This window comes from Larimichthys crocea, chromosome XXI, assembly GCF_000972845.2.
Source record: "Larimichthys crocea isolate SSNF chromosome XXI, L_crocea_2.0, whole genome shotgun sequence".
Classification (NCBI taxonomy): Eukaryota; Metazoa; Chordata; class Actinopteri; family Sciaenidae; genus Larimichthys; species Larimichthys crocea.
The window spans coordinates 5305821-5327194 of NC_040031.1; the positions used below are offsets into that span (position 1 = coordinate 5305821).

Below are 21374 nucleotides of genomic sequence, written 5' to 3' on the forward strand. Positions count from 1 at the left end.
ACCCCAAAACCAACGTGACCACAACCCAAGCATGTGGGTCCCCTCTGTTCAGTACGCTGTCTCATCCAAATAGGTCCGGCGAGGCATTGTGTAGTGTGATGTCATGGGGCAATTTTCATTACCAAAGCTCTCCGTGAACATGTGAAATCCATGCAAGCTCAGACAGAGATGAGCAATTAACGATCGTAAATGAACACTGTCCCCTGGAGCCAACGCTGATACTGTGAAGGAGAAGCTGAGTGCCTATGTTGCTGCGTTTGCAACGACAGAAATGACTAATTAAGAGGAGTACATTTCATAAACACTGATCAAATAATCTGATGTGACACACTCGTGTAAAAATGAGGGTGCTTTAAAGCTACTTTCCTCTTGATCTACATCTACAGTGATATCACAGCGGTGGTTTGGGCCCCAAGAGATGAGCTGTTATACGCTGTTAAAGAGCCATCATTATGGGCTGCAGAGCCATCCCCTACAAAATCAAAAGCACATTCAGTGAGTTTACAAAATCTACATTCAGCTCATAGCACAGCAAACATTTCTAGTGAATACAAAGAAAAACACTACAGCACACAGCCAGGGTTTAAAATGTGGCCTTTGTGTCTGTTTTCAAGGTATTAAATGCTGAATATTTTGCAGAGTGAGGATAATATTCACCACTGAACTCTAGCTGTCTCTGTTTGCAGTGTACAGTAAGTTTAAGACCTCACTCAAACAAGACACCTCATCATTTCTGTCAGAACAGCTCCAGCTCAGCACAAGCTCTGGTGTTACGTGAAGAAAACTCAAAGTCGAGCATGAGATCCAGGCACATTATGTAGTTTCCATTCACAGAGGAAAATGATTTTCAAAGTAAAGCATATCTTAATGGTTCCTTAATGATGCTTAAATTCCACTGAGGTTCTGCCAGTGGCACAGAGTGAATTCAAGAGAAAATAAAGAGCTTCATAGATCCAATACATATATCTTGAGTCATTTCTCCAACAGATGAGATTTGTGCTTATAATGTATGAATATTATATGATTTAAAACACAAACTGCACCGAGAACCACTTAATCTCTACAGGTCACTGTGTAAAAAGTATAAAAAAGAGTTTTGCTTCAAAGTGAAAGATTAGAAACAAGAATATACCTCCTCTCATGCGCACAGTGCATGACATTACATATAAATAAGATAGTGGAGCCTAAAAAAAACACGATGACAGCCTTCATTTACCTTAAACTATTACGATTATTCCTCTGAGACAAGGGGGGGTAAAAAGAGCTGCCTTATTCTCTGAGTAATGTAAACATATGCAAAAACTTTGAATAAATGCCAAGGCTGAGATATGCCAAGGTGGATTTCCTCATTAAAATGTTTAAACTATTTTTAATGACTTTAGGAATCCTTTTAAACTGGCAGCTACTCTACATGAGGACTTATCAGGGTTGCTAATCACATCCCACTACTTGATCTGCTTTTCAAATGTCAATATTTCTGCCAGGAAGAAAAAAAAATCTTAAAAATGTGACTTTGTCAGCTGGAGGTGACTGAATGATTTATCTGCCCTGGGTCCCTGAACAGATCAAAATCATCCTTGCTATGTTCTCATTTTTCTCCTGCTGAAAATCAGGCCTTGAGAGGCATGCCTCATGTGATAAGTCGGACATGATTTATTTGCTTGAATGTGCATCACAAAGAGGAGACATTTCAAATCTCCACACACAAATTTCACAGCTCATGGTTCCCCAACTTCGATTATACATGAAATGATCGTCTCTGTCAAGCATCAATCTCCACACATTCACTCTTAACCTTCACAATGTCTGCCCTAAATAAGAATCTGGGTACAAGCAATTCTGTTATCCCTCAAATCAGAAATCCAATATGCCTTTTGATGGAAATAGATTGGATGGGGCAGGTCAGCTCTCATCCTGCCAGAATGAATATGCAAATCTTATATCTGTTTGGAATCTTGAGTAGTAATCCTTGTCCATGGAGAAAATCAAATCCCGCCGCATCTTCAAACACTGCATCTCCTTGGCTTGTCCAACTATATACTATGACATTAGATCAGCAGTGAGAATGTGTTTCTTGAGGACAACATGCTCTGCTATCACCCATATCAGTCATTGTGAAGCAGGGATTAGCCAGTCTCAGTGCGGCAAACAACATGACAGATAGAAAGACATTTCACGTCCCAACAGAGGATGGATGACGTGCATGTAAAGTATTTTAATATCTCATGTCTGCATAAATAAATAAACACTGTCACTATTTTTCTCTGTCTTCTAAATGTTTAACTTTCCAGAGGTGACAAGAAAAATGCAGTCAGTCTCTTATCAGGCTGAATCCGACCTCCTCATTTCATCCATTAAAGCTGAAATCAGTCTGAAAATCAATGCTATATCTTCATATTGTCTGCTCTGCACTTTGGATGATGGGACGGCATAGAGCGCTAAAAGAAGAGCAGAGTGCACAGCCTGGATGAAATGTCGAATCTTTGTCTGTATGGATTTAGTCATTTCCTGAGGCTTCCTCTGTTACTCAACACCCCCCAACAGCTCCGCTCAGCTGCAGTTGCTGAAACAGACACTGTGATGTCTATGTGATAATCTTTTGCCCCCACAGGGGGTAACACTTGGGTCAACATCACTTGTCTGCCCCGAGGAGCCTTTCTTTGCCTGTGTAATTTTTTTAAAATCAAAAAGCCAGAAGCAGTTGGATGGGAGCAAAGGGCAGGGTCTTTATCTCAACACCCCACCAGCACCCTGTTTTTTTAAACAAATGAATCTGCCTTAAAACATCACCCGGCACAGAGCTTCAGTCAGAAGTCATCATCAGTCTGGATGAAAAACGGCACAACAACACTGGTGCTGATAGAAAAGTAGGAAAGTTTTGGGAAGACCATTAAGTTAAATATGATCAGCACCCCAAAAACAGTGCAGGTTGCCCGTGCAACAGGTGAGCGACAGGTAAGAGTTATTGTGTACTGTCTGCCACCTGGTAATTCCATCTGTTTATCTAATTATGCCATGCTATGACCCTCCTACCAAGATCGATGTATATCAGGGTGGGAATGAGGTTTTTATCCATCACAGGCCGCCTTCAGATAACATCACCTGGAGCCATCATTGAAAGATCACCGACAAATAATGTCTCATTTAAAAGTGATTAGTTTGAGCACAAACCTCTCTAACCAGTCTTCTTTTTGAATGAGTATAATTACACCCGTGTATTGAACTGAAATATATAATTCACATATTACAGGCTTATTATTTTGTCTTGCTCTTTCCTGCTGCTTGAATGTTCACTCTACTTTTTCTCTGCACCACAACTTGTGGCAAGCACAGCTCATATTGGTGGTCATGTGTAGTATGGACGAAATACTCTGATCCTTACATAATACGACGATTTAAAAATACTCCATTAAGTAAAAGTTTTTTTTTTAAAGTATACTATACACTATATTTTATAAGATGAAGATGTGTTTTGAATGAAAGATTCAAGTACCTTAACAATGCAATACACTACATGAGTAAATGCCCTTATAATCTTACATCACCAACATGTGATTACAAAGCTAAATATACATATTTGTAACATATTTATCACAGCTAGAAGCTTTAAAAACCCCCTCTTTTGGCACAGTAGTATTCCCAGCTGTCTTTCTTTGATTACGCACACACACACCTCTCCCTTCAGTGGTTCGGTGTACTGCTGCTTCGCCCTCTGAGCTAATGTTATCCATATTTTCAAGTGCTGGACTGCCACAGTCACTGTGGTTCAAGCCCCTGACAGGCAAGTAAATAGACCAGATTCGATGGATGCAGCTTCCCTTGACAACAGAAGCAACCCTAATAGTTTACTTGAGCTCCCGACTTCACTTTCTGTCATGTGTCACACACACTGACACAAGAACAAAATGTGTAGCTTGTTTTCAAGCTTTCAGTCTCAGTGTTTTTCACCTTGTTTTCATATCCTGCCTCCCATCTGCTCCTCTCTCCCCATCTCTCTCTCTTTTAATAAAACCGCACGTGCTGCAGCACAAAATACACTGTGGGTCTCTGTGAGAGTGCAGCAGAGGTTGATTTTCATCATTTCATTTCATTGTGTAAGTTCTGCAGGTGTGCAAAAGGTTACAATAGCAGAAATTGATTTTACAATCAGTCATCATCACCAGGAGACAATCAATAATTTATATCCTGGATGAGGAACAAGCCTGAATTTGACATTTCCAGAGGTGGGAATTTGTGTGTCTGTGTGCTTCGTTGCACCACTCTCTGGTGGTCTCGTTCCTCCTCTCAGAAATGTTTTGCAGGAAAGGTTAATGATTGTTATGGGACAGTGGGACAAGATGTTATAACCAGAAGTGCAACTGGTGGATAAATCTCCTTCCACCCCAGAGATTTATATCTGATCGTTTTAATCAGATTCAGGCACTAACCACATGGTATCTCAGATCATGGATTTCTTCCTCCAGCAGGGGGTGAGAGAACTTAGTTAACTGGTTTAATAAAGACTCAGGAGCAAGCAGGAGCCTACAGGTACTACAGTAAATGACATGGCATGAAAGGCAGGGCCGCTGTTTGGTTGACTCATTACAGGGCTACCAACTCTCACAAAATGACCTTGAGACTCACACAATTTACCCTTTTCATGTGTTTCTCCAGCCAAATGTCCATTAACATACAAATTGATATTTGTCACTTTCATCCTGATCGTTGGAAATGCTACACGGTGCTGCTTGTCTGTCACTCTGCCGGACATAATCAATTATTAATTAGTCTTTGACTGCGTGTGTCATTTTGAGACTCGGTTTACAAGTTTTGTCAACATGTGAAGAATGTTTCCTGTTGTGTGCTACATGTGTGTATGACTCCAGTATGGACTTTATCTGAGTATCTGTGTAAACAGTTTCATTCAGCTTCTTTTCTGGCAGCTGCACAGTGTCTCTAGCTCCCCTCTGACACCATGAGATACTATGGTCACGGGAACGCCCTGAAACTTTATAATGATTCTCAATAAAATCATGAATGTAACCCGATTGCTCCTCAATGCTGAAATCTTATATTATAACAATTTTTTGTATTGTACATGATAAATCTAAATAAAATAAAAAATCAAATAAAAAGGGAAACCACAAAGGAAAATATGATATATGTTTAACTGTCCTGTGTGCAAATCATCATCATGCTTTGCATTGATCAGACAGGTTAATATCTTAATTTAGCTGCAAACGTGTCAGAAGATGAGGTGCCTTCGTAGCCTTCAGTAAACAGTATGTGTGATGACAGCACCTCTCACATGATGAGAAAAATATGATAAAGCCAAACAAAATAGTTCAGCTAAGTCTTTGTCTCTCTTTGATTTCTAGGCTGACGTTCGAGTTAAATAATAACTAGTTTGATTGTTTCTGGACCAAATGATTCTGCAGGATCCACGATCTTGATGAAAGGTATTCTTCCTTCTCTTGGGAAAAAAAACCCATCACTGCCTCAAAAAATATTCAATTCCACGTGCTTGAATAAACAATATTCCTAGAATAAGCAATATGCATAGAATTCATGGAAATATCTTGCTTCATCTATTTTTCAGCGTGTTTGGAGATTATCTGAAAGTGAACAGCCCTTCTTCCCAGCATGTAGTAACTCATCCTCCTGGTGCTCTTCCTGTCCTTTACAAAACAGACATCCGACTGCGAGTGAGAGTGTGTGGATCAGAGCCGTGTGGCCAAGCTGATGCAACATCATGCCAGGTATAAAGCTGACAGACACACCTGTTTCACCAGCAGTGTGTCATCCTCTCAACCCCTCTCTATCCTGTGAGTCAGAGAGAGCTCTGAACCTCTGTCTGTCCAAAAAGAGACAGTGACTGAACCAAAAGAATAGTCAGAGTGTGATGACATGGCTGACTCATTTCTAGTGGCCTTTAATCACGATTGTAGTATGGCATTGGTGCAGGTGGGGTTTTTTTTAGACGTTAGCGTCGGTTATTAAAAATAAACAAACACAGCTTTTAACTGAAATGACTTTCATGGTCACCAGAGGATGAATCCTACTGAATATTAGTGATTACCTGCCTTGTCCTATAGCACCTCCAGCAGGTTTGTCGTTCAGAGGGAAATATTTGACAATTTCGAATAGATATTCGTTTAATTTGCTGCAAATATTCAATTCCCAGAGAGGATACGTTCTAATGACTTTGGTGATCCTCTCGTGTCAACAGCAAGTCAAAGTTGTCACTCATCCTGTCAAATATCTCAACATAGGCCTATGGATTGACACAAGGATATTCAACGTGCCCAGAGGATGTATGCTAAAGAGTTTGGTGATAGCCTACCCTCTAACACCATGAGGTTTGCTGAGACAACAACTATCAGCTGAACTGCCATGAAATTTGGTTCAAATATTCATGTTGCCCTCAGGATAAATTGTGATTGGTGTCCTTTCAACTCATGCCACTCTATTTGTCTATATCCACTTGATAGCCTACTACTTGGCAACTAATGACATTCTCAGCTGCACCTGGCCATTAGTAAATATTATCATGCAAACATGCTAAACCAAGATGGTGAACACGGTAACCCATAAAAAATACAAATGTACTGTGTGATCATGTTAGTATGCTGATGTTAGCATTTAGCAGTCTCACAAAGCTAACATGGCCAGTGAGGCTGAGCATGCGTGTATTAAGGAGGACTGGATACAGCATTGGCTTCTTATGGAAGCTGCTCAGTGGCACATGAAGCTAAAAAAGTTTAATTTACAGGTAAAGAAATTACCCGCATTGTGCGGCCCATAAAGTAAATGCACTAGAAACTAGCTGCTAACTGCCAGTTTAGCCCTCGGTTAACTTGAATGGAGATGGATGGAGAAAATTGAGAGTGGTTGTGATGTTTATTTTCTCTACCATCTTACAATTGCTTCTTTTACTATGTAATTTTTATGGGTAAAAGCATTTTTGTGCCAGTGTGCGTCCCATGCTGTTGTCATTGCTGTCGTTACAAATGACAAAGTGTCTTCTCACTTTTTCTGGAAGGTTGAGTCAGAGTCTTGTCCTGTCATGTCTTTTATGTCTTCATGTCTTTTACTGGTGACTGTAAGTGCTGGGCATGTTCATTGAAAAAATAATAATAACAACCTTTTATTTTAATGGGCAACCGGCCCACGTTTTGGACATGTACCAGACAAGTCTCATTCATTGAAGTCAAAAACCAAACCATACATCCAAGTAACAGTGTAATAACTGTAATCTATTAATAGATACAGGGACTCACTCACCACTGATCACTCATTCAATGAACTTAAACAGCAACTTTTACAAAGTTTTGAAATGGGCATTTAACTTAACCACTTCTTTACTCAGCCATTCTCTAAACCCTGTTGTCACAAATATTTTATAAAGATCTACTTTATCTTCATCATTACATTAATGTATCACTAGTTAATGATCTGCTTTAAAGACCTATCAATTTAGGACACATATGAACCGAATAAAGACAATTTTTAAAGGAAAGTTAGAGAGGGATGATGAATATGCAGTCTCCCGGTTACTTTGCTACAAGGAAATAAGTATCCGCTCGTTTTAAGGTACTATATACTATGGTTGCCATAACAAAATATACGGTGAAATGTCTGAGTGTTTTTGCTAAAAGGGCAACAGTTGCTGCTTGCATCTGTCTTTTCACAGCGTGATTGTCATTCTGCCATTGATACACTTTAAGAATGAAATGGGAGTAAAGCAGGAACCAGCATATGTTAGTAATAAAAACTGTCATGAACAAAATAGACATATACCTTCTCCTGTGGTAATCTGTACCATATGCCCTCAGTTCAGCTGGGGGTTGAGCAAACTCACTCAGTTGGAGTGAAGGATTGAGAAGGCGTCCAATGTTCAACTGTTTAAGTGCAGAGTTTGAGAAAAGCTGTCTGGCACTGGATATGTAGACCCAATGCAAAAATGCTGATTGATACTCGGGCAAAGTCTTGTTGTCTGGCACATTTCTCATTGACTTTCCCTCACATCGCCCACAACACTTCACAGTACAAACTACAGTTACAGATTGTAGTTCGATCTGGAGGAGATCTGTCATGGTTCAGACACATGTGTCTGTCTACAGCGTGAGCTTGGCCGAGGCTCGCCAGTGGGGCCTTCCATGTCTGGATTGACAGAACTATTAGAGCTCTGCCAGACATGTAGGACGGGACAAGGTTACCTCAACTCGGCACTTACTCTCCACCAAGACAGCGGCAGAATGTGGGCTCACTTATATCTGCACTGAATAAGAAAGCTAGACTGAAACAGACGGGAGAAAATGAAGAAGCAAGACCGAGAGAATGAGAAACGAGCCAAAGAAATAAGACAGAAGGGCAAAGACAGAGAGGGAGTCAAAGAGAGACAAAGGGAAGATTTATTCACACCTTGATCAGTTAATAAAATCATCTGGCTACATTTTCTCAGGTCACAAGCTCTGATTGGGACAATTGCAAAGTGGAAAACAGACAGAGGAATGGTGTATAGTATATATGCAATGACACACACATAGTCCGAAGGTCAGTGCTCTGAGCTCTCATGGGAGGTAATGGGATACCGGTCCATTGGAACAGAATCAGTAGTGCATCAGCAGATTCAACTCCTCCGAGAAAGCCTCAGCATATGCTTTTCTTCATGTCGTTTTTGTTGTTCACAAGGCAGCAAACATTTTTTGTGTCTTGCTCAAAAATAATCTTTGTTGACTCAGTATTTCAAAACTAAATTGGAAGTCATAACTACCATGAAGGGCGCTGAAACTTACATGTAGCAAGTACTTGATTAATTTGAAGCCAATAAAAAGAACTGTGCAGATCTGACAATAAATATAATTCTGAATATAATATTGAATCTCACAGTTGTGTTATGACTGCCTTCAATGCTCTTGTTTATAACCTTGCTTATAGTGTTAATTGTGCATGCAAGTTGCTAGAGGATCCTGATTGGAGCGGCACCTGGTCAACCCTCCGATCCACAGGGTCCAATTCAAAGATCTACAGTATTTAAGTTTGATTTGGACCGCATCCACCCTTTTGTTTCCCCTTGTATTTTACCATACCTCTCTTTATTGTATTTTATTAAATCCAAATTCCTGGCAATAAATAAGTTTGTTTTTACCAAGTACATCTGGTTTTATGTTACTTCTTTTTCTCCACACGAGCTGGGTCAGTAGTAGCAATAGTTTTAAATAGTTTTACCACCATTACATTCTTACTAAATGCTAGATGATCCTGACAGAAAACTAGCTATTATTTATAACTTGGCTGTTTTTGTTTGTTTGTTTTTCCTTTCCATTGACTTTCATGCACATGGTGGATTTGGACCCTCAATACTGATACTGATCTTAGTGTTTCTGAAGCTCTGTCCACTCTGTGTATATACAAATTTCTTCTTCTGCAGACGCCTCAAAAGACCAGAATGTTTCACAGCAGTTCAAGTAGAAAAACTTGCTCTATTGGTGTCACTGACAATATCGTCTTCACTAATGGTAACTCCAAACAAGTGAATAAAACAAGTTTAGAGGATTGCTGAAAGGCATTCAGGTAAATGTGGGAAAACAGTTAATGATATCCAAGTTAGTAGAGTACATGAGGCAGACTGACAGGAAGTTGGTAGATTCAGATTGATGAATGTGTTGTAATGTTTGTTTTAAACGTTTTAGATTTTAAGGGACCACAGAGCAGCTTGTAAAGGATTCAGTAATGAAACAACAGCCGGCAGCGGTGATCAGCACAAACCAGTGTATATATCCATATATCCAAGGATAATTACAGCATGTCCCCCAGTGAAAGTATATGTTTATTCCACGGGAACACTGGCATGTCAGAAGCATAGTGTTTATTTCTGTCATATGAATTACGTATATCTGCTCTATGTTTATACAGCTGATGGTGCTGTATTTGTCGTGTGCAGAGGAAACACGCATAAAGGGTTGTATGGAAGACTGAAATAATAGAGGTTCAGCTCCCCACAATCACCACAGAAATCCCATACATGTTCACAAACCCATGGCTTACTGTACTATAGCCGTGGATTAGTGAAAACTTCAGGAGAACGTTGGCAGCTCAGAGGCCGTATAGGAGCGCATTTTCTTCACCTTGACTAATCTGCTGTCAAAGGTTTAGGTTTGTCAAGGATTCAGGGACAAAATGTGATCTTTAAAGGAGAATATTTAGGGAATACCCTTTGTTGTCAAACGTTGTATGCAATGATCAACTACTCTCGTGAATGTTTGTTGAATATAAAACTAAGCTAACCATCTCTTGCTTACATGGGTGTGGTATCAGTCTTTTAATTTACCTATTTGCAAAAAAAGTAATTCCTTTAACTGAACACACTGAATATTTTTTTTAAAGTAGGAAAGAGGGAGCTCTCCTCTTCACAGTCATTTCTGGCCTGACTGGCTGGCTCTCTTTGTGTGGTGTGTGGACTGCTGGTTGATTTGGAGAAATGATCTTTTGATATCACAGTATTCAACCGAGGATTACCACACAGACACCGAGTGGAGGCGATCTGTCACTGAAGATTGTTTTCTCATAGGTAATAAACTTATCAGAGATGTGGCTGCTAGCAGGTCCTCTGACTGACATCTCATGTATTACTGTGATTAAACAACAACAGGTGAGGCATAACTTGTTTTTGCATAATGCTGCTAATAACTGGTGCTTGCCACAGTAAGAAACAGCACTGTATACCTCCTGAAAACCTGCTTTGTTCATAACAGACGGCAGGCAAATTTAGTTCACAGTTCATCAACTGTAAACCAGAAGCATCTTGGCGTGTCCTGACATGCAGCTTTCTCTATCAGACATATCACTTTTCTAATGATGACAAGACAATTTCTTTGAATTTTGCTCATCTCACATCAAAGAGAGGTGAAGTAAAAAAGCTTGTTTACCAGTATCTTCTTCATAATTTCCAGCCAGACTGGCTGTTATTTAAACTGGATCATTTCCCTCTATACAACAATAGGAATTCAGAGCTGCAGAACGACAGTGCAGTAGATACTGATGCTTCACCAAACTAATCCACTTGCTGGTACTTGTTTGCCCAGAGTCTGCTTCCTACTATAATAAGAAGTAGGCAATGCTTGTCTCGTCGGGTCTCATCTGTCACCCACAGATATACTTATGGATTTTCCTGTTTTGATCCTTGCCATCTGTGCCTTTTTCTCTCCCTCTGCCTTCCCTCCAAAGTCGACATAATGAACAATTTCTTGTTATCCACAACTTTACAGGATTTGGCTCCATAGTGCAGAGTAATTGTTAAACTATTCTTGTCTAGGATTGGTACATTCTCATTGTCTACCTAATTAAGAGTTAATGCCAAATACTTGGAAAGGTGAAAGTGTAATTTGCTACCTGTGCATCTCATAAGACTTATTCCAGAGGGAAACAAATCGCTCCCAAAGAAATAAAAGCAGCTAAGACTCCCTCAATAATGTCACCCAGAGATAACAATACCAACAGTAAATAGGAAGCTAAAGACATTCTGCATGAGTGATTTAAGGGCAGTAAGTGCAAATTTTCTAGGCTAAAATTATCAGGGCTATAACAGTGTAAATATTATTTCAGTGTAAAAAGCCAAGCATGGAAATTAGAAAAATCAACAAAATTAGTCGTAGCTGCAGCAGCTCCAGCAGTGTTTTCTAAAATGACATCACAGAATAGTGTCAGTTTTGCCATGAAGAGATATTCATCAGTATTTGTTAAGGTGGTCCAGATTGCAATATCCCGTTTTTAAAAACAATATTACATAAAATAATCTTAAAACACACAAATATTGACTAAAATCATCAACAGAATGCGAAGAAAAAACAGCTTTCACTTTATGTCAAAGATGTTTATGTATTCTCGGTGTGATTATCGGTAAGTTATCATGGTAGCCAGTTTGTCTCATCCTGTTTCTTAATACCACTTTGTAAATCAAGAGGCCATAGTTAGTCATTGTAGCATTCAGTCTACCCTCAATCCAACAACAACAATAAAGGTTGGTTTTCTTATCTCTTTGCAACCTGGGGCTAACCCCATAACCCTCGCTCAGGCCTCCAGAGGTGGACACTGACTGATCCTTGACCTCTTGATCCTCATGCCTCACCTGTCCCCACCTGAAACTGCTGTGTATTCGAGTCCTGTTCTAAGCCATAGTAAATCAACTTGGACTGTATTCCCTGTCGTCAAAATCGCCTCCACTTGTCTCAGAGGCTGTGTTCGAACCAAGTCCAGCTGTGTTCACTGATACACACACACACACCCACATCCCAACTCGCATGCCACAGCTCCTGTGTGGTGGTGTAACAGAGTAAACACCAACACTGCCCCTGTGCTCCAAGCTCCTAGTCCAGTCATAATCAGCTAGCAGTAACTAGCAGCAGCTACAGTTTGCAGCAGTTAGGGGCTATTTAAAATAGGATGTCTGCATTCTGAAAGTGTGTGTGTAAAGATAGGATACTAACTCTTTTTTGTGTCTGTTTATTTTGTACAATGGCTGCAGTCCACCAGCTGCATGTATAAACACACAGAAATGAGTGACATTGTGCAACTGAAACTTTTTATACAATCCTCTGAGGTGGACAGTTACAGACGATTACGGAGAAAAAAAGACATCCCATCTATTGTCGACGCTGCCAGCTGGGTGCAGAATTAACTGTACTCTATCACCTGTCTCCTCTTAATCAACTGAAGTAAAGTTAGTTGGAGCTCCCTCACCGTACCAGACTCCATGTCACATCAGCATTCCTTATTCCACTCACAATTAATACCAGATCTGCTCCTGGGCCATGTGTGACTGTGCTGGTGCGTGTGTGTGTCCCTATGTGTGTAGGAATGTGTCTGTGTATGTTGCCTTATATGCCGAAGGGTATGCTGCTGTGTAAGGGTTTCCCTAGCACAGATACATCTCACTCCCAGACATAATGGGGACTGGTCTCCATCGGTACAGAGTGGTACCACTGCAGACCGCAGTCATTCCTGTCTGCCTGCCTTCCCCACAGCATGTGTGCACCAGGCACCGACTTCACACCGCAACGCTCACTATTGGATGAGGAACAAAAGACCTGTGAATGGAGTTGGACCTGCACTCTCTCAACCCCATGAAGCGCTAACTACCCTGGAGAAGTACAGCAAAGTCTCACTGTTTTAATAGCACAAACATCATACCATCAAAAGGTATCACAGAGGTGTGTTCATTGTGCTGGAAATACTGTGAATAAGCTATATGGATTTAGTAAAGAATGTTTTCCAGGCAAGAAAAAGTAAGAGTGAAGACAGAGCAATACCACAGAGCAGCATGCCCGGTTGTTCAAATTATCTCAAATTACCCCTCAACAGGGTTATATTTCTGGTAGCAGCTCCACAAAGAGGCAATCTGTGGCTGCATTGAATTTCTACTCAGTCTGCCATTGGTAGATACATATATTTGACTGTTCTATGATGATTGTTGAATGTCAGTGCAAAATAATGTCTAGTGAGAGTGAGCCAAAACACTCAGTTTGAGATGCTTAAATGTTGAAGTGATCTGCAAAGTCACATGATATTCCTCTTTGGGTTTGTTACCATGAGAGGATCCTTTTCACATTACCGATCAATTCACCAATATATAAATATATTGATCATAGCAGCTTTAAATAGATAGTATTTTCCCTCTAACTTGGCAAGAAATGGTCTCTTTTGTTGCTTAGAGTGGTGTATGTTCAGCCACCTGTGCAAAAAAACACCAACATGCAAAAAAATGGGCCTGGAATTGCAATGCACATTACCTACATTTGTTTTCAATGACTTTAGGGTGAAATACTCCCATAAATCTTTCAACTAAACCCGCTCTGCCCAGACTTGAAAGTCATCTCACACCTAGTGTGATTAGAAACTCATCCTCAGGGTAGTACATATCCCTAAGCACTGGATATCACGTTCCACTAGACAATTTCAGTGACATGAACACGTCTTTAAGGAAATCAAAGAATCACTGTGTTCCTGTGTCTAGTGGGAGCCATAAGAAATATCCCACCATATAGAGTAGTTTCCTGTTCTGACAGGATACCACAGCCGAAGCAGGGAAATCCAACACCCACCTGCAAATAACACTGAGTCAGACATGGTGAGAGGAGCCCCTGACACCTTGATGTATGTGTATGTGTGCGAGAGTGTGTGTTTGGGGTTTGTGTGTGGGAGGCCTGCCATATGCTAGATGAGCCAAGGCAGGCCTGTGAGGTGCAGTAGGTGAGAACAGACATTATAGCATAGGGAAATTATGGATCTTGTGTTGAAGCCAGACATAGCGATTCACGAAAAACAAATACAATGTATATACAGGACTTCTACCTGAAACTACAGTTCCTCGTATACTTTGTCTGATCTTCTATTATTGATCACTCTTGGGGGCTTAAAGAAAGTTAAACATTTCAGGAAATACATGTAGCCTATCCACATTCTTGTCAATAGTTAGATGAGAAGATTGATATCGTCCTCATATCTGTATGGTATATTTATGGCTACAGTCAGCAGCCCCATTAGCTTAGCTTAGCATTAGTGGACCATTTCTTGCAGTAACCTGTTCATGCTGTGTCGTCATCATGTGGTTGCCAGACAATCAACTTTAGCCTTGAGGAAGCATAATCCCCTGAAACAACACAAAATGTTGTTTTTATACTACTACTACTATACTACAGCTTTCGTATGGATTAAACTGTTGAATGATGTTTATTTGTGAGCTTTATAGACACTGGCAGGTGTATTTTGTTATGTTTGGACAGAGCCAGGAAAACTGTTTCCAGGCTTTATGCTGAGCCAAGCTGACTAGCAACTAGCTGTTGGCTGATAGTTCTATAGTACAGATATGAGAGAGGTTTCAATCCTCTAATCTAACTTATTCCAAGAAAGCTTTTCACGAAATCACCCAAAATGTCAAACTATTCCCTTACCCATTCTGCAGAAGAGCCCCGTTGTTATTATTTAGCTCATTACTTAAGGTACCTTTGATTTGATCGAGGATAAAAACTTCAAAAAGGAAAGCACCAAACAAAGTCACTTCCTAATTAAATTTGTGACAGCACAAAAAAAAGGAAATCAGCTTTGGCGGAAGAAGATTTGATAAAGACATTCATAAAGGCCTCCTGACAAAGCTGGGTTACCAGCGTTAGCATAATATAGAAAAATCACCTCAATTACTCCCACTTGGCAGGGAGAGACAGAGAGAATGGATGGAGCGATACGGAGGTTCAATTTGGCAGGCAGTGGCTCTGTTAAGGTCAACCCACCCTCGGATTGACTGGCTGTTTGGTTTTACTGCGAAGACAACAAATGATGCGCTGTGTCTTGGCCTTATCTGTCACTGCAGATAGAGGATATCTTAAGGTTTAGAGGTCCTGAAGTGTCACAATAAAAAATGTGGTGGAGAACTTCCTATATTAACTCCAGTCATCTTCTGTTTAAAACCAGTCATCTTATCATGCACCAAAACAGACACACCTGTACTGTCTGTAAACCTTAGCAGCACCCAAGGTCAAAGTTAAAATAATTTTAATTTTGAGTTTCAGTGGCTTTTTTGTGTTCAGCGTCCTGCAACTTAAAGCTGCATTCATTTGTTATTTTTTGCCTCTTGGGGGCAGCAAAAACAAGCAGAGAACACAGCACTGACATATTATTACCCTTTAAGTTGATATGGCTAACAGCAGTAAGCATGGAATTGCTTAGTTGCACATCCAGCTGCTACGGAACAACATGAACATTCATTTTGGAGTTGTTTTTTTAATATTCGCTCTTCTTTTAGCTCCGTTTTGGTCTCCACCATGCCCTTATAAAAATATTTATCTCTTTAGCAGCTAAATGCTCCACTAGTTAGTGGCCACCAAGATGGTGAATGTAGCTTAGCATTAAGGATTTGGTACTGGATAGGTAGTGTACAGTCAGAGTGGAGAGAGTGAACCAAAGTGATAAAGTTAAGTGCAATGAAGTAGTAAAATGATACTATGAAGAAATCTTCACATTACACGGTCATTAGATGCAATGTTAATAGAGAAATATCTTAGTACAAATGTAATACTAAAAACACCATACACTAACTCTTTTCTAGCCTTGAGCATTACTTCAATATTCCACATGCTTCAGACATTTTGCTTGCATCTCATCCTATTCACCGGTCCAATGCACCACTGAACACTCACCACACCTCTTCTACAGCTGGAGCCTCACTGCATGCCAAGTGGCCTGAGTGTGCAGAGTGACTGAATATTGACATTTAATACTGTACGGTATGTGCTCATCCTGTAAACTCTGATGTTATATTGCAGTCTCTTTGAAGTCTCATTTTTGCACTGTGTGGCAAGAAATGCAGTAATGCGATACTATATGTTGTCATGACTACAGCAAATCAACACACTTTTATGTGAGTGTATTTAAAGTGGCCAACTGAAGCCTTACAGTTGTCTACTGTTCTAAGTAAGTGTGTTTAACAAACAGGTTTGGCTGTACCTTTAAAACAAAGAGGTACAGTGAAATAAAGTGCTCTTTCCATGATGCCAGGCTTCTGTTGGTGATTCATCAATACAGTCACAGAAGCTCTCTAAGTTTCTCTCTCTCTGTCTCCCTTTCTCTCCCTTACTCTATAACTCAGTTTTATTCACATCACTCTGCATAATGCATGAAAGCACATAGGTCCCCCAAGGCCTTTCATTACGTAAACCTGTTGCAAGAGGAGCCACAGCAGCACTTTTACAACATCCATCAAAACAGGGGCAAGCATGTGTTAGAGTGGTTTGTGATGTATTGCTGGTTAAACGGCTGCGAAGTCTGAATACAACTACACTTACTTTCAAAGCACACATAACAAGGTGTTTTTTTAGGAATGAAAGCCCTCCTTCCTCTTTGTGTGAAATGAATAAAAACTCACCTCTGCAAGGTATCATTGGAGGGAACCAAAAGGGAGAGACCTCTTTGATGAAAGCTCTCAAGTGAGGCATTTAAGTCTTGGGATATCAGGCCCTGTTTCATCATTTTGTGCGTTAACAAAACAGTGACATATGATATAAGAAGGATATTGTAGAATAACATCTGCAATATACCACTGCACAGAAGATAGAAGAGGCAAGGTGGCCTTATGAGGATGGCTCTCCACCATCCTGATCTATCCAGTCATCACCTGCCTGCAGCTCCTGCACCCCCTTACAATCTGAGAATAGAAAGCACTGTTTAAAGTGCAAGAATGCTCTTTCACTTACAGCCTGTCTTTGAGTTACACAGTTCCTCAACGAGAATGAGATGAAGACAATGTGATATAACCTTTTCATACCAGAGAAGAAGCAAGATCAACAAAGTGCTCAGAATTGTGTCATTCATGATGCAGGTGAGACTTGTTTGGATCAGTATCACCTCCTTTGTTACATTAGTATAATGGTCATTTGGAGTAAATCCAATAACGAAGCCTTAACCTTGTCATGCTGTTTATTTACTGTGAGATGAGACGGGGGCTCTACAAGTGATAAATTGCACAAAGGGGTTTTAAATCTGTGGATGTGTGGTAAGATGTGAATTGGAGAAAGACCCTGTTGCGTGGACTCTGAATATTTATAACTCACCGCTCGCATTCTTTCCACATATCAGGTGTTGCCAGGACAACAGAGACCCCCATATCTCTGCATCACCGTTGACGGCCTGGTCCAGGGTCTCCACAGTGAACTTGGGGATCCCGTTATCCCGCTCCAATAGCGCACTGCGCAGCACCCGAGCGTACACCTCGCGGAAGAGGCTCTCCATGCACGCAGCCAGGTAGATCGCGGCGTGCTCGTGGATCCTGACCGCAACCCTGCTCTCGACCATCCACCTGAAGAACTTCCCCACGTTGAAGATGAGTCCGCAGCGCACCGACTTACCGCGGCCGAACTTGTCCTCCTCCGTGCTCATGTTGTACAGGGACAAGGCACTGAGGGCCGCGCTGATGCAGTTCATCGAGACGGTCCACGACAGGACCATCTTTATGGCACTTTGGATCTCATATTTGGTGCATTTGGCGTAGCGCAGACTCAGGCGCTGCGCCTCCTTGGCGACCCTAACCAGGGCCCGGCTGACCAGCACCGAGAGCCTGAGCAGGACGTCCTGCGGGGGGGTCGGCAGGCTCATCTCCTCGTCCCTGCTCAGTGCGCTCGCCACTTCCCCGAGGCTCCACGGCACATCCTCAAGCTCGGGTAGTTTAGCGCACTGCCCGGTGCTCTCCAGGATCTCGGCGTCCTCGACCAGGACCGTGTTAACAGTGTCCAGACTGTTGTGTCGACTGTGCATCGAGTCGGTTAAATGCCAGTGATTCCCCCCATGTGCCTCTGAGCAGCACAGCGACGCACTGGAAGATCTGAAGGAGTCCGCGGCTCCACCATAACCCGAGTCTAGCGTCAAATCCTCCAGGGTCCTCGCTACTGTCTTGCTACTCCTTGCCATAACTGCACTTCATACTGCAAAAGAGGGTCTTGGGAAAGTGGAGGGAAATATTTAAGACGATGGAGGTTTGGATACGCGCGCGTAATGCAAGAGCTCCGCTGACAGATATTATTCTTTTTGGGAAAAGTCTCCCAAGGCTGCTGTATAAAGTTAAAGAGTAGTATCTCACTACAGTGCATCAACAGTCACACAGTGCTGTAGCAGCGCAGTGCCTGACAGATGGAGGCGGGCCGTGGAGAACCGAGAACAGCTGTCAGCCAATGGACTCTCGGGATGAAGCAGCAAAGAGTTTTAATTGGTTTACTTTGGAGGATCAATAAGAAGTCATTAATGTAGGCTAACCCATGATCAGGCTTAGTAATAGGAAAGCGATGTAAACATTAAGTAGAGTGCTTGTTGATTTCTTTACAGCCTAATTGTGGGAAATGTCCCAAAACTTTGAAATAGTTTAAATCCTGACAAATGTTATTAAGCAAAGACATAAATTGCAGTTAATAATAAATCACATCATATAGAGGGAGCTGATTTTATATATCCATGTTTAGAGGACCAGTCCCCCAGAGGATCAGGCTCCCTCTTTTCACATATTTTCTCAGGGCCCATGTCTGATCGTAACATGACTCAAGACCATTAATAATAGATTGCATGCATAATGTATCCTTCTCTGTTCCTCTGGAGGAGAACTCATTGAAAAGATCTGAATTACTTTCAAGGTCATTAGCTGGGATCACTCGCAGGGTCTAACCCAGGCATTTTGTTGTTGTGTTTTTTTACCCACTAAACCCATAGGAATTTGGATGAACCCTAATCCACCTTAAATGAAAGCCATGGTGGCTGCAAGCACAACTTGAATTGATATTCTTTACTCTGAAATAACAGTCAGTTCAATGCACCGAAAATAACTGCAGTGTACTGACAAAAAGAGTTCAGTGTGAATAATTGCAATATTGAGTACATAAATTGTCCAAAGAGTGGAAACTAATCTAATCTGGTGGTAAAAGAAATAATTACCTCATGAGCTGGAGATTGCTCACAGATCTGTGGGACTGTGACTGTTTTACATCATAGATGCAGTGAGACTGTAGCTTCTGCATTTGGCAGCAGGTTAGATGGATGTGTCTCTGGAGCAACAGTGAACCCTGGTGTTGTGCAATCAAATTTCAGTTTATCTGTCAGGGCAACAGGCTTAAATTGCCTTATGACAACGAATTTCAAGGAATAAAAAAAAAAAAACATGCACTGGTTTTTATCTGTTAATGGAAACCTTAAAAAGACAACTAAAATTACTTATTCTACACCACAGATAGACCTTTTCACCCTTCACAGTATACTCACAGGTGTTTTGATGGCTTAATACCATTTAGCTGCTTCTGGTTTAGGATCCTGGTATTGTATGGTGCAGTGGTTAGTTCACAGCAAGAAGGTTCATGGTTCGAATCCCTCAACCGGCTGGGGCCTTTCTGTGTGTTTACATCTTCTCCTGTGTCTGTGTGGGTTTTCTCCGGGTACTCCAGCTGCCTTACACAGTTCAAAGACATGCAGGTTAATTGGTAACTTAAATTGCTCATAAATGTGAATGGTTGTTTTGTTTCTATGTGTCAGCCCTGTGATGAACTGGACACTTGTCCAGGATGTACCCAATATCCAATATCAGCTCCCCCATGACTGTGATAACAATAAGCAGTTATTGAAAATGGATTGATGGTATCCTGTTGTTTTTCATACTGCCTCACCGCTACATTGCTATGGCTTACAGGGGCACTTGAATAGAACAGAGTCACAGTTAATATTATTAGTTACACCTGTACTGTGACAAGTCAGAATGTCTGCTAGGAGAAATAGTAGATCTATTATGTACATATAAATTGCACACTGTTCAGACTCTGACAGTCATACAAGAAAAGGACAAAAAGCACAGTGCAGGATGTGTGAAAGAAAACATTACTACCAAAAAAACATAGGCATCTTAAATGTTTTAGTAGGTTCTCTCTCTGCTCTGGGTGTGAAAGGTGTAAACACAAATCTCATAAATTACTGCAAGGTCACCAGGAAGGTCTACACAGCACAGAGAAGGTGCAGTTAGATGAGAGAGGTCAGAAACACAACAGACAATAGAGGTGAGAGGGGACGTATATTTCAGTAGCATGTGGGGTATCAGTATCCATGAGAAATATCGGGCAATTAGGTAGATAGTCAAGGCTGACTACCTCCAAGTGTCCTCCATATTCTCCATCACCTGGTATTGTCACATAATTTGGGAGATTAAATAAAACACAGTAAAAAGGACAAAGGTCTGGCTTCATGACAGTAATGACAGTAACCCTCTTTCTACAAGGTACAGGGCGAGAGACAGAGAGATTGGTTGATTTTAATCATGTTAATTTATCTCAGCAACCTCACTGACTGCTCTATGACAGCTCTATCTTTAGAGAAAGAAAAGGCTACAATGTTGGGCACCAAAGAATTTTGGAGAATCAATTCTTGTATAATTAAAGTACCTAATTAGGTTGTAAAACTCACCTTCAAGGTTGTGTAGCCCTAGAGAATAATTTAATATCACAGTTTCATGTCTATGCTGGGTGCAAATTAGCCTTTCTAGCTGAGGGAATGCTTTAATCAAACTTAATATATAAGGAGCGGGATGTCAGAGGGCGCAAAACACAGAATGAGGTAATTAAAAAAGGTGATGGCTATGGCTTTTTTTTTAGTTGGGAGCCAATGCAACACAAACCAAATGAATTGTTTTAAGCCACATTGTCAGCATGACTCTAATATTTGTCTACTTTGTTCCAGACTGAGATATCTCAACAACTATTGGGTGGGATGTCATGAAATTTTTAGCACATGTTCATGGATGAATCTGGCTTTGATCATCCCCTGACTTGTCCTTCATCACAACCAGCAATTATTCAGCTTATCCAATGAAATACCATAACATC

General features: G+C 41.0%; 1 protein-coding gene across 3 annotated transcripts in view; it reads right to left on the bottom strand.

Moving 5' to 3' along the window:
* The window catches only part of btbd11b (BTB (POZ) domain containing 11b), a 69286-nt gene extending 49348 nt beyond the window's left edge, over nucleotides 1-19938 (bottom strand). The window contains exons 1-2 of one of the 3 annotated variants that reach the window (XM_027272958.1): nucleotides 19771-19938; nucleotides 17583-18463 (exon numbers count right to left, since the gene is read on the bottom strand). In XM_027272958.1, the coding sequence (XP_027128759.1) occupies nucleotides 17583-18435 (853 nt within the window). In that variant the 5' untranslated portion in view covers nucleotides 18436-18463; nucleotides 19771-19938. Of the gene's footprint in view, nucleotides 1-17582; nucleotides 19419-19770 lie in introns of those variants that run through there. The other 2 variants (XM_027272957.1, XM_027272959.1) reach the window with 2 other exon arrangements.
* Nucleotides 19939-21374: the final 1436 nt, after the last annotated feature.